Below are 13,014 nucleotides of genomic sequence, written 5' to 3'. Positions count from 1 at the left end.
TTGCCACACTTCCTTGGCCTGCACGGTCTCCAGATTTATCATTAATCGAACATGTGTGGGACCACTTGGGTCGCCAGCTGCGACAGCCACAGGATCTGACTCATCTTGAGTCCCAATTGCATCATGCATGGACAGATATGCCTCAGAACATTATTCGTGACCTTTGTGCCTCCATGCTGAGGCATATCACAGCTTGTATCCGCGCTAGAGGCGGCCCAACAGGATATTAGTACCTGCACTGTATTGCATATTACTGCACAATAAAGTATGTTTTTGTTTTATGGTTGCAATCATATATCTGTCTAGCAATGACGATGTCATATACCAATTTTTATTCAAATCCAACAAGTCCTTCATGGTGCGTTATTTTTTTTGTCGTCCAGTGTATTTGATAATGCTTTTGCTTAGTTATACCATTATTATAGTTGATAAATTCTGTACAATTATACATTTAAAACTATATATTCCTAAATTTAATCTGTCTGTCCAAACTCTGTATATGAATACTTCAAAATGAAATGTACTAATTTTCTAAACCAGTATTTCCCAAACTGATATCTGCAGACTAAGTCCATGAAATATTTACATGATAGCTTGTAATATGCATTTATTTTTCTAAACTGATAATATTCTATAACAAAATTTGTAATTCTATTTATTTTTGATATGATCAGTGTGTATTAAGTCATTCCCATTTCACTTTGCAGCGTTTATAAGATAAATATAGATCAGAAATATTTTTTTCATTTTTGAAAGGGTCAGTAAATATCAATAATTTGGGAACCACTGTTTTATACTAAAATAATTTAGAAATTTTAAGAATGATTTCAACAGGTATTGTTGAAGTCCTTTAATTAATAATTAGGAAAATATAATGAAATTTAATCATATAAAAAATATAGAATTCCTTTCTGTAACTATGATGGAACTTTTTATATATTTATTAAGAAATGGGTGTACAGCATTTAATGCATACTATAAAAAAAATCACTCTTAAATATTTTGAACATATCTTTTATGCTGTTATGGTCATATAAAATTAAAATGATACAGTAAAGCAGTACTACTGGTTTAAATTCAATGCTGAAAGACTACAAAATAATGTTCATGTTGTATCGTGTAAAAAGACATGACAATCTAGCTCAGATAAGCTAAATATATTATTCACATTTGCCTATACAAACCATAGGAGATACTGCATCATGTTCATCAACAAATTTATTACTGTTCTAACATTTGTTTTATTTGAAATACATTTTTAGAAAATATCAATTATTATTTGTATATCTATACCAATGAGCTAGGNTTGTATATCATTATAAAATAATATATTAAGTCTGATTAAGACTATATTTTCAAAACAGACATGGCTTATGATTTATTTTATATTATAAAAAAATTTAAAAATTTTCAATTCACTCTTCTGTTTGAATAACGTTATAAAAAAATAAATATAAAATTTATAAATTCTGTATTTTATCCAATAATATTTACTAGAATATAATTAACCATATTAATCAATCATTTAGAACATAATTATGTTTTTCTTATTATTTATATCAATTTTGCTACTCTTAAATTACTCTTACTCTTTATTAAGAAGTGAAAATATATAATAAAAATATATGATTTTCATGCCACTCACCTCAAGTGCCGACGATATATGAACACCATCTAAAAATATTTATAACAAAAATAATAATTTTATGATTATAATCTTAATAATAAAAAAATTACATTAATCAATTGAAAAAAATAAGATATTTATGATCTGAAAAATTCAAATTTTTTAAAGAATTTTCTATCATCTGATACTAATGCTTGTCTTCTTTTTGTATCTCATGTCATTCTAAACTGATATTTATTGGATAATAAATGATTTATCTTGCAAAACAGATTTCAACTAGATAATAATGATAAAATTTAAATTCACTTCTTTTCCAAAATGCATTATTTTAAAATAGGAAAAATTATTTTAAGAATTATTATAGCTAGTATTTTCATCAAGCTGTTCATAATTTGAAGTGTAAACTTGACTTTCTGTAATGCAAAAATTTGAAGCTTTTGAAATGTTTTTGATACCAGGTGTAAAACCAAATTTCAGATTAATTTTATGAAATTTGAAATTATTTACATTTTATATCTTCATTATATTTAATCTTTTTTTATTTAATTAAATTTGAACATGTTTAATATAATTATTAATGAGAATAACTCAATGTCAACAATATAAGCATAAATAAAATTCAAAATTAAAAAATAATAATAAAAATATATTACCTTTATTACTTGGGTATCTTTGTATTGTCAACACTGTACTATTCTCATCTAATAATTACAACTAGTGTTTTGATGAACTAAAAGTTGAAAGTTACTTGGTTGAACATGTCTTATCTCAGATTTTTCTATTGATATAATTTTGAAAGTTTTCAATATGGAAACACAAACAAATTAATCTTATTATTGCATGTATATTCTTTATTCTTTAGTAAAAGTTGTAAAAGTAAACAATGAACTAAAATATATTTCTTTTCTACTCCTACATATTCTATATTTTTTTTATTTGGTAATTTTTATTGAAGAATAAATAGTTCATATTTGTACCAAAATATGATACCAAAATTATACAAAAGTTTTTGAAGCTGAAAGTGGTTAGTTTTGGATAAACGTGCTACCATATACAAGTTTCACTACGTAGTCAAGTTTTCTTGGTTTTTCAGTTTCCAATAACAAAAATCTGATTAATAAAAAATACTTCCACATCTCTAAATTAGTACAAGACTCAACATGAGCAACCATCTTACAATCAGCATATGACTTGTGTTACTGTAAAAGTCCAATGTTTGGTAACTCTTAGAAATTACCAGTAAATCCAGACATTTACTGTGCTGACTGGTATCCCTAATAAAATGCCTACATTTAAAACTTTTACCAAGAGATACTGATAAATTTCCAGATTTACCATCAGCTCAGGTAAAAAATATATTCATATGTATATGTTGTTTTGTAATATACTTAAAATATAAATTAAGAAAATGAAAGTATACAACCTCAAAAACACGTAATTTTTAATAATAACATAAATACTTTCATGCAGGAGCAGATCAACATATGGACTAATAGGGCTTAAGCCCTGGGCTCCCAAGTGTCAAGGACCCACAAAAATTATATTATCATAAATTTTTAATACTTTTTACACCATTTCATAAATAAATACAGTAGAACCCCTCTAATCCGTCATCTTTGGGACTGGGGGTATGGTCGGAACGCAAAAAAGGTCGGATTATCAGAAAAAAGTAAAATAAACAATCTTCCCCTTTGTCCAGTCTTTGTAGTACTGCTAATTTTTCATTTAATGAAAGAGTAACGTGTTTACGTTTCACTCCTGACATGTTGAAAAACACACAAAACTGTATACGTACACACAATGTAAAACATATACTGTAACGAACACAAAACAACGCGATGGGCGGTGAGTTACTGACGAGTCGGGACAAGTTTCCCGACTCCGACCACGGTCGGATTAACCAGAGCGACGGACTAGCCGAGGGCGGACTAGAGGGGTTCTACAGTATATTTCAACTCTGATTTTGATGTTATTAAAAATAAATTTTCAACCCCAATTTAAAGATTCCTAATATAACAAAAAATGGGGCCCCATTGGACTTCAATAAGCCCTAGGGCCCAAAACACCTAGATCCACCCCTGCTTTCATGTGATATATAGCCTATGATGTTTTTAAAAAAGTTTAAACTAAAAAATATTTTTTCATTTTTGTTTATTAGAATATATTTTAACTTTTATTACTTATATGGATTGGTTTTAGCCTTTGAGTTAACAAATCTAGTGGCCACTGGTGAACAAATATTCCTATGTCTTGAGCTGTGGTTATAATAGATACTAGATTATAGTAAAATAGAAAAATTTTTTTATAATTTCAAACAAACAAATTTATATGAACGATAATTGTTGTGATATTAGAGAAAATGTACTGGTTGCAACAAAGTTGATTACTAGGATATTTAGAACTGCACAACAAAGATGATGATTTGCACATTTTTTAAACAATTGCATTTTTTGAATCCTTAGCCTCCAATGAAAGCTAGGTTGTGAAAACTTCTCAGACCTTTTTTCCCTAATTCTTTGAAGCTGATAAAATTTTCTTTGCACAATGTAAATTGGTTCCTAGTGAATGATGACTTCAGTTTTCCAAAATTTTCCAAACTTAGTGTCTAGCTGATAAAATTCATCATCTTCAATATTTATGATAACAGCTATTATTGATTTTTGACTGATCTTTTCTTGGTATACATCCGGTACTATAATTCTTACATTCTGTCCAATTGAAGGTTTTGGAATTTTGTTACAAGATGCTGTTTTCATTTTCTTTGCTTGTATTCTGAGGCCTTCTTTGGCAGTCTTTCAAAACAGAATCACTTTTTATACCCTGTTAGAAGTTGTCAGGAGTTACATCAAAACACTCAGGAGATAATGGTGAGTTTGCTTGTCTCAGTTTCAACTATTGTCAAATTCTGCATCCCTGCTGCTTTGTTTTCTGTTCCAATTGTACTTTCTAGCTGTGTTCCTTCATTTCCAGCATTTAACATATTTTCCAAATCTTCAGTGTCTACATGTGTATAAATTACGTGGAACAGCTGAGCAGGCAGTACCCATTTTTAATGTAACACCAAACATAGCTTCATATGGTAAACATTTGATCCCCACATGATAAGCTCTATTCATCATTGTTTTCATAAACTTCAAGTCTCAAGACCATTTTGAAGTTTTATTTATTACATGCAAGTTGATAACATATTTCCTATGTCCTGGTTTGTATGCTTAATTGCTTCCTGAGACTGGCTGTTCCTCAATTTTCCACAAACTATCTTTATATCAGCCCACATCCTATGTAAACATTGGAAAACTTGATTAAAACTCTATTATCAGAATGAAGGAAATTAGGTGTGCCAAAAGTTATGAAAATATCCAAAAGATCATATGCAACTTCCATAGTCATTTTCTATTTTAACGCTCAAAGAATAACAAATTTTGTCAAATAATCCTGATATACCAATATGACCAGTTTATCAAACAAATATAGTAAAAAAATTCTTCTTTTCCAGCAGACTCTTAGTGCTATTAGTTTTTCTTAACCCCCGTTATCGAGAACATACCCCTTGAAATGTCTACAGTGAACAGATTGTTTACTAATATTTTTCGCATCTTTCACTTCACTTACAGTGTTATATTGTTCATTACTTATAAAAGAACTGTTGTCTTTCTTCCTTTTCACTAATTCAGTTAAAAGTTCATAAAATCTGCTATGTCATCATTCTGCTGCATTAAAAGCAAGATTTATGTAAACACAAAAAATTGTATAATAGACAACTTATTCATCTACACTGCTTATTTGTCAGCAAATTCATTTTAAGAAATTAAATAAAAATTATTACAATAATACTTTCGTTATCTTAATTTACATTTTTAAGTATATTACAAAACTACATATACATATGAATACATTTTTCATCCAAGCCAGATGGTAAATTTGGGCATTTGCCAGTATTGCTTGGTAAAAGTCCAAAATGTGGGCATTTTATCAGGGATTTCAGACTTTTACCAGTCAATACTGGTGAATGTCAAGATTTATGAACAATTTCTAAGTTACCAGACTTTGGACTTTTATAGTAATTTATGTATGTACGTACATATGCTTCTATTTTCTGCTTCCAAGTGTGTCATGTGCCTCCCTGATGCTAAAGCAGAAACTGATGCATTCTATAATTAGTTTTCTGGTTTAGGTTAATTATTAAAAATTTACATAAAAGAATAAAAAAAATAAATACCTTGAGAGACAATTGTTGTATCCCCTGGTAAAGTACCAACAACTGCTCCTGTTCTAGAATCATAAACTTTATATGAAGAAGGATTTGCATTTGGCAGTGCATCAGATAAAGAACTGTTATCAGTCTACAAAAAGAAATATCAATTTTTTTTACTAATAAATTATTTACTTAAATAATTACTTAATTCAATAACAAAAGTATTAATAAAAATATGAATAAATAAATTCTTATTATTATTTATAATTATTTATATTTATATTAATATTTATTCTTATTATATTATTATCAAAAAAATATCTTTATTAAATTATTTGATGTATATTGAAAAAAATTAAGAAATAAAAGTATGATAAAATGAGTTTAATTAGTAAAACATGAATAGTTTGAAAATATATTTGGTAACAATTTTGTTTAAAGAAAGCATATGAAACAACAAAATAAACAGTCATTTCAATGACAACAAGAGAAAATAAATGAAGATCTCAATATTGATATTGCACATGCATGTTATTTTTATAAGGATTTTGTTCTGTTCTAGAATATTTTGAATGTCATTCAAATGTACAGTAATTTATATTTATGACTGTTCAGATGCAATCTGAAAATGGCTTGTAAAAGATCAGTTTTTTTTATAACTGTAGTCTAGTTCTGCTTAAAATATTTTATAATTAAATACTTCAACATGGATATAAATATTCTACTGTATTTTATAAAGAATTACAATTAAATATAATCAAATAAAATAATTATTTTATATTAAAAACTTACTCCTGTAGTAATTGTAATTGTTTGTTGTTGGACAGGTTTTATATTTATTACTGGATGAATAGCAATTGACGAATTACTTTCCAAAAACTTTGGTCCAACTTTTGAATCCATTCCATGATTATTTTCATTACTTTCTGAATCAATTTGAAAATCACTGTCTAAATTATTAATGATTTTAGCATTTATTGATTTCAAATAAATTATTTTTTGGTTGGCTTCTTCATATGCTTGTTTTGCTTTATAAAATGCTTCTCGTTGCACACCACTTAAAATTTCTTCACAACATTCCATTAAAAGTCCAGTATGTTCAGAAGATGAAAAATGACCACCTGGTGGAAAATATTCTTTTTCTGGCTTAGCGGGTTCATCTAAGCCATACATGTGCACAGTATTAAAAATTTTCTGTGCAGCTAAACGAGCTGCTCTTCTTGTTGGCTTCATTCTATATTTTTCTTCCTGTATAACAACATTAAATAAAAAAATAATTAACTATTATTGTCTTTGCATATGTTATTTCAATTATAGTATTTAAATAAAATATCATAATATACATACCATTATGCCATTTCTCTCCTTTAGGTTTGATAAAAGGGAGAGATTGAATTTTAATCTTACTTATATTTTTCAATTTAATTTAAATAATATAAAAAAAAAGAGAAAAAGAAAAATCTAAATATATTGAGAGTTGATATAAATTCTTTTAAAAATAATACAAATTAAAGGTTCATTATCTACTTGAAAAATAAATATGCATATAGTAAAAAAATAAATTATTAATTTGAAATTGTATTATAAATTTAGATTTGAAGAAATATTTTACCCAAATATTAATAAAAATGTTATGTAAATAGGGAAATTGCCACCTTTTAAATAAAAAAAATTTAAATTTCTTAAAACAAAGATATTTCAAAGGAACAGTTTTGAGATCATACTAATGAAATTGAAAGAATCTTATTAGAAAGTCACTGAACTTGCTTTGTATTAATAAAATTTGATGAAACATCCTTGGTTTTTTGAATGGAAAAGTAACTTTATACAGGATGTTGTAAAAAAGCATCACCATTTTGTTTTGCTGCCATTTTTTCTTTTGAAGTTATGTCAGTTTTCATTTGATAGTTATTTAGTATTCTACATATAATTGGAAAGATTGAATAAACTATTGATAAAAAATATAAATACAGGTATACCTCGACTTACGTCGTTTCGAGTTACGTCGTTCCCGATTATATGTCGTTTGTCAAAAAAGTATACGGAAAAATAAAAATCAAGTTTAAGTCATTTTATTTGACTTTACGTCCGTTCGCCAAAAATATTGAAGTTGTAATATCACTAGAAAAACGTTTAAAGCACATAAAATCATATTAAAATATATACATTTACAAGTATGTACTGTATTTACAGTACAGTACATGCATTCGTAAATTTAGATTACTTTTTTCTGTACTCTATTAAAAACTAAAATTTATTTGTTTGTAAGCTTAAAATAGATTCTTATTAACCATATATTATTAAAAATGCATTAATAAATAAAATACAGAACTGGGAATAGTAATTTATGGTTTTTCCTAGTAACAAGTAGATTCAGAGACAAGTAAATTCGACTTACGTCGTTTTTCGACTTAAGTCGTTTTCCTGGAACCAATTACCGACGTAAGGCGAGGTATACCTGTATTTATATTGTTTCATTTAAAAATTATTTAAAAACAAAATGGTAATACTTCTTTTATGATATTTTGTAGTATTGAACTTAAATTGACTTTAACTAACAGACATACCTCAAGTACAGTTCACTATTCAAATATGAACTGATTCCATTCTAATCCAATTCTTTATTACATGTATGAAAAGAGAAATGTAGTGAATATCAAATTTAATAGTAGTAAACCTGAAAAACAATTTATGATAAATTTTTTTGCACAATAATAAAATATTTATAATAATTGAATTCATAATTAACAAGCATTTTGAAATATTAATGACAATAAATTTCTTAACCAAAGTAAATGAATAAATAAATACAAATGTTTTGGATAATCAGCCATCCTCATATCTTCATACATTTGAAAAATAATGTCTGAATATGGCTGACCAGCCAAAAATGTTTGAGTATTTTGTATATTGATAAAAATATAAAACCAGGATGACAACTATAATAAAAATTTCACAAGTTTATAAGAAATACTAAAAAAACATAAAACTTTATCTTTTTCACACTCCTAGATTGAAACTTCACATATTCTGAACTGGTAAAATTTTTATTATAATTATCCTCTGAGTTTTATATTTTTATCAATACTGTATACAATGTATCCTTGAAATATACTGTCACAAGAGGAATTTTTAACATCTCTTGCATATCAAGACAGACAAGAATCTCAAAATAAAGGTTGACTTTGACACACATCTTTTTATTTTTGAATTCCAAGGTGTGGGGGGAAAAAACAAATTATGAAGAGACATTTGTTTTTGTGTTTCTTCTGAACTTATGAAATCATTTGTGGTATTTATTTATTCTGTTAAGGTTTTGCTTCAGTTAAACAGGTTATAATCTTTTAAAAATGTACTTCACATTTACAAAGTTCAGATTTTTGCTTTTCAAAGCAAAAATCTGAACTTTTTTGACAAAAACTTGAACAAAAAATTTTTGTAGATTCAAAACAAAAAGAATGTTTCAAAAAATCAAAATACAGTACACTTTTGCTACTACAAAATTATATAGGAATGTTTGGATTAATAGGGTTATATAAATAAAACAAAGGAAGTAAAAACATAACTATTTATTTATTACATTCTCAATAGGAAGTGTCTAATGGCAATAGATCTCTTCCCCCTTTGTTCTACCCGTTTTATTCACCTGAAGAAGAACTAAGTTTGAAAACGTTTGTGAAAATATTTGGAAATAAGCACTGTTTTGGTTTACAGCAGAAGTAAGTTGCATATTTTTTTTTAAACATTGCCCACTCTTCCTCTACTCCTTGTATTTCTGAGTTTAGAATGTGAATTGAGAGTTCAGTCTGACACTTTTGTTTCATTTCTGGTTCCTTTAACTTCCAAACCTTTATTTTCCTTTCTCTTACTTCCTTCATTTTTGTCATTGCTCCAACACTAAACCTTGCAATGATCAATTTGTGGTCTCCATCAAAAGCTTCATTTGGATCTGCTGTCACATCCAAAAGGTTTCTGTGGTTCTGCTTTTCAATCAGGAAGTAATCAATTTTAGTGATTGTCCTCCTTTCACCCACCCATATTGAGTTATTTTTGAGAATTCTTCATAAACCAGGTGTTTCCAACAAGCATTCCATTCACAGAAATCAATCAATACTTCCCTTCCTTGTTTCTATAGCCAAATCCAAATGGGCCTATAATTTCTTACAGTCCACTTCTTGCCTTCCCTACCTGTGCATTTAGGTCCCCTATAACCATGTCTTTCTTATCTTCAATTACTTCTACTTCCTTTAGGAACTTTTCTAACAGTTCTTCATGTTGCCTGTTTGTGGGGCATAAACCTGGATAAAATCGTTAACTTTTCCTCAAATTTCACTCATATTTTTATTATTCTATCACTGATGTTTTTCATTTCTACCATCATTTCCTGGATGTCTTTCCTAACAATGATTCCTACACCATTTTTCATCTTTGTTCCTTCACTCCAAAAAAACTTATAATCTTCTCTTAGGTCTCTTCCTCCCACTTCCTTTCACTTTGTTTCGCTGAGTCCAAATATAGCAATGTCTTTTATATCATGTACTCCACCAGTTCTATATAATCTATATAAAATTTTTAAGCTTCTTCAATGTTTTCATTTTAAAATGAATTTAAAAATATATAAATTTTTGCATGTTTATTTGTCATTTACTTTATAACATGAAAATAATTTTTTAGTTTAAAAACATCCAATAAACTGATTTTTAGTTTAATGCCAAATGATTGCCAGATTACATTTGGCCTATTATTATAGACCTGTTGTAGATGGTACCTAATGCCTATCTTTAGGCAAAATAACTTGAATTTTAATTAATAATTAGTAGCATTATTATAGTCCAATGTAATCTGCAATCTTTTTTTTTTTTTTTATTAATTAAACTTTAGGTGTAAAATTTCAATAAATATTTTATTTTGGCTAATTGATTTTATATTTTTAAAATATAAAATCTTTTTATGATTACAAACATTTATTGTGCAAAAACTGCTAAGTAGAAACATGGTTTGTGGCTGATTCCTGTTTTTTTTTTTTTTTTTTTAATACATTGCTACACAGACTGGTGGTACTGCAATTGCTAGTACCATATCATGACGGTGTCATTTTAGGACAAAGTTCAATGTGTTCTGTGCTTTTACAAAGCAAAATCAATTATGGCTCAGCAAAACTTCAGAAAAGAGTATAATGATAATTATTAAATGTGAAAAGCATTAAATGTTAGTATGTAAAATTTAAAAAAAGACTTCAGGTCATCAATACTGATATTCGTTTTAAACTTTACACACAAGCCTTTAATGCTTTTCATATCTGGTAGTTTTTCTGAAATTTTGTTGAACCATAATTGGTGATTTTGTTTTAAGAAACCACAGAATACATTGAGTTTCTTTGAAAAAGTCACTTTGTTACTGGCAATTACAATTCTACCTGGACAGTCTTTGCAACAGTATATTTAAAAACACTTCTAGAAATCAGCCTAAATTATGCCACAAATTATGTTCCTTGTCTAGCATAGTTTTTGCACAATAAATGTTTGTAATCAGGAAAAGACTTTATGCCTACCTTGTATAACTAAAGAAATTTGTATTAAGTTTTTAAAAATACATAAAAAACAAAATATAAAAGTTTTAAAATAAAATCAGTACTAATTAGGAATTTTTAAAGACTTATAGCTAGAACTGTTACAGATAACAGTGACAGAGAACAGAATTAGAAATAATTTGAAAGAATGTTTGTAATAGGAGAGAAGACAAAACAAAGGAGCAAACACAAAAATAGTTCCAGTGAATTATGTAAGCTCTTGAGACCAAAACTTTTATAAAATGCTAGGAAAAAAAAATGCCATTAAGAGGAATGTTACAATTTTCAATAAACTGAAGAATGAGAAGAAAAGGCTGAGCAAGAAGGTGGGTGTTTATATGTTACTGACAATAGAGAACAAAGAGATTAAAATAAAGAAGAGACTTAGAGATAAGACTGAAAGAACTGCAGGAAACAAATGATGACAGCTCTAGTTGAGACTGTGTTAACAACAAATTTACTTGTTAAATGAAAATAAATGAAATTATTAAAAATAAAGGAAGGTGAGACTATATTCTAAAAAGCGAAAAGTTATGAATTTGGAGGAAAAGCTTGGATTACATAATACTTAATGTCAAAAATGGAGATGCATTACTGGTCATGTGAAAGTGAGTTATGAGAGATGGACAAAAAGAATAGAAAAGTTAAAAACTCCAAAAATATGATAGTTTTTAACTTTACTTTTCGTTTCCTCCATCTCTCAATTCACTTTCACATGATCAATAATGCATCCCATCTTTGGAATTAATCTTTAAATGATTAAAAATCATTAATAGTTATTTATTAATGTTTAAATCATTTTGAAATGAAGTAGAATTTTGAAGAAGTGAAATTAGTTTTGGTTTATAAAAAATTATAATAAAGAAAAAACAGTTCATAAGGTGATGTTGGTTTTATAACCTTAGAACTCATCTGCTCATGCATATGGACTTCAGCTGAAATTTTGAATTTTAACTTTTTTTTACAATTATATTTTCTGGTGTATTATTTAACTCTAAGATCTGAAAACTCACTCCTCTGTTGCTAATGACTAAATTGTTTTTACCCCTCAGGCTACAAGGGAAACTTGTATAGCAAAACTACTCAAACAGGATTCCTTGTTCTGCCAGTTCTTGAAGGTCATCGTTGATAAGACTCTCATAGGAGAAACTTTTATCATATAGGCGTTAAATTACAAATAAATGTTGCTAGACCAACAAGCACTTTCGATAATTATTTTCGTCTTCATCAGGTCCTTAAAAATGGTTAAAAGCCTATATGATAAAAGTTTCTCCTATTAAACAGTCCGTGTACTGTCCACTTCTCTATTATAGATAAGATTCTCACCAGAAAGCTGTGATAACTCCTCAATATCCTGTTCGTCTACATCTCCTAGTCCTGCTGTTCGATTAGATTGACAATTTGGTCAACGACGACAGGATCTTCTCATTTGTGTTCATAAATAATCATATTATGTACGAATCAATAAAATGCCATGATAATTTAAATTGGCGTAAATTTTTAAAATTTTTTTAAGGCTTCGAGCAGACAGCTTTATATCGAATCAGCATTAAGTGAGGCAGCATTAAGCAGGGTCTTACTGTATATATATATATTTTGAATTATTGATAAAATTTTTATTTT

The 13,014-nt window shown here is 27.7% G+C and overlaps 1 protein-coding gene across 6 annotated transcripts in view; it reads right to left on the bottom strand.

Moving 5' to 3' along the window:
• Positions 1-13,014, bottom strand: part of LOC111626616 — a 156,142-nt gene that overhangs the window by 138,045 nt on the left and 5,083 nt on the right. For 3 of the 6 annotated variants that reach the window (XM_023370059.1, XM_023370060.1, XM_023370061.1), the window contains 5 exons: positions 8,390-8,499; positions 7,170-7,187; positions 6,615-7,070; positions 5,847-5,970; positions 1,646-1,674 (listed from right to left, as the gene is read on the bottom strand). In XM_023370059.1, coding sequence (XP_023225827.1) covers positions 1,646-1,674; positions 5,847-5,970; positions 6,615-7,070; positions 7,170-7,172 — 612 coding nt within the window. In that variant the 5' untranslated portion in view covers positions 7,173-7,187; positions 8,390-8,499. The remainder of the gene's footprint in view (positions 1-1,645; positions 1,675-5,846; positions 5,971-6,614; positions 7,071-7,169; positions 7,188-8,389; positions 8,500-13,014) is intronic. The other 3 variants (XM_023370062.1, XM_023370063.1, XM_023370064.1) reach the window with 3 other exon arrangements.

The sequence above is a fragment of the Centruroides sculpturatus genome, unplaced genomic scaffold (assembly GCF_000671375.1).
Source record: "Centruroides sculpturatus isolate CEXI.00-Female unplaced genomic scaffold, Cexi_2.0 scaffold362, whole genome shotgun sequence".
In the NCBI taxonomy this organism is placed as follows: domain Eukaryota; kingdom Metazoa; phylum Arthropoda; class Arachnida; order Scorpiones; family Buthidae; genus Centruroides; species Centruroides sculpturatus.
Note: the sequence above shows the minus strand (reverse complement) of the source record. Positions and strands in the feature narration are given on the sequence as shown.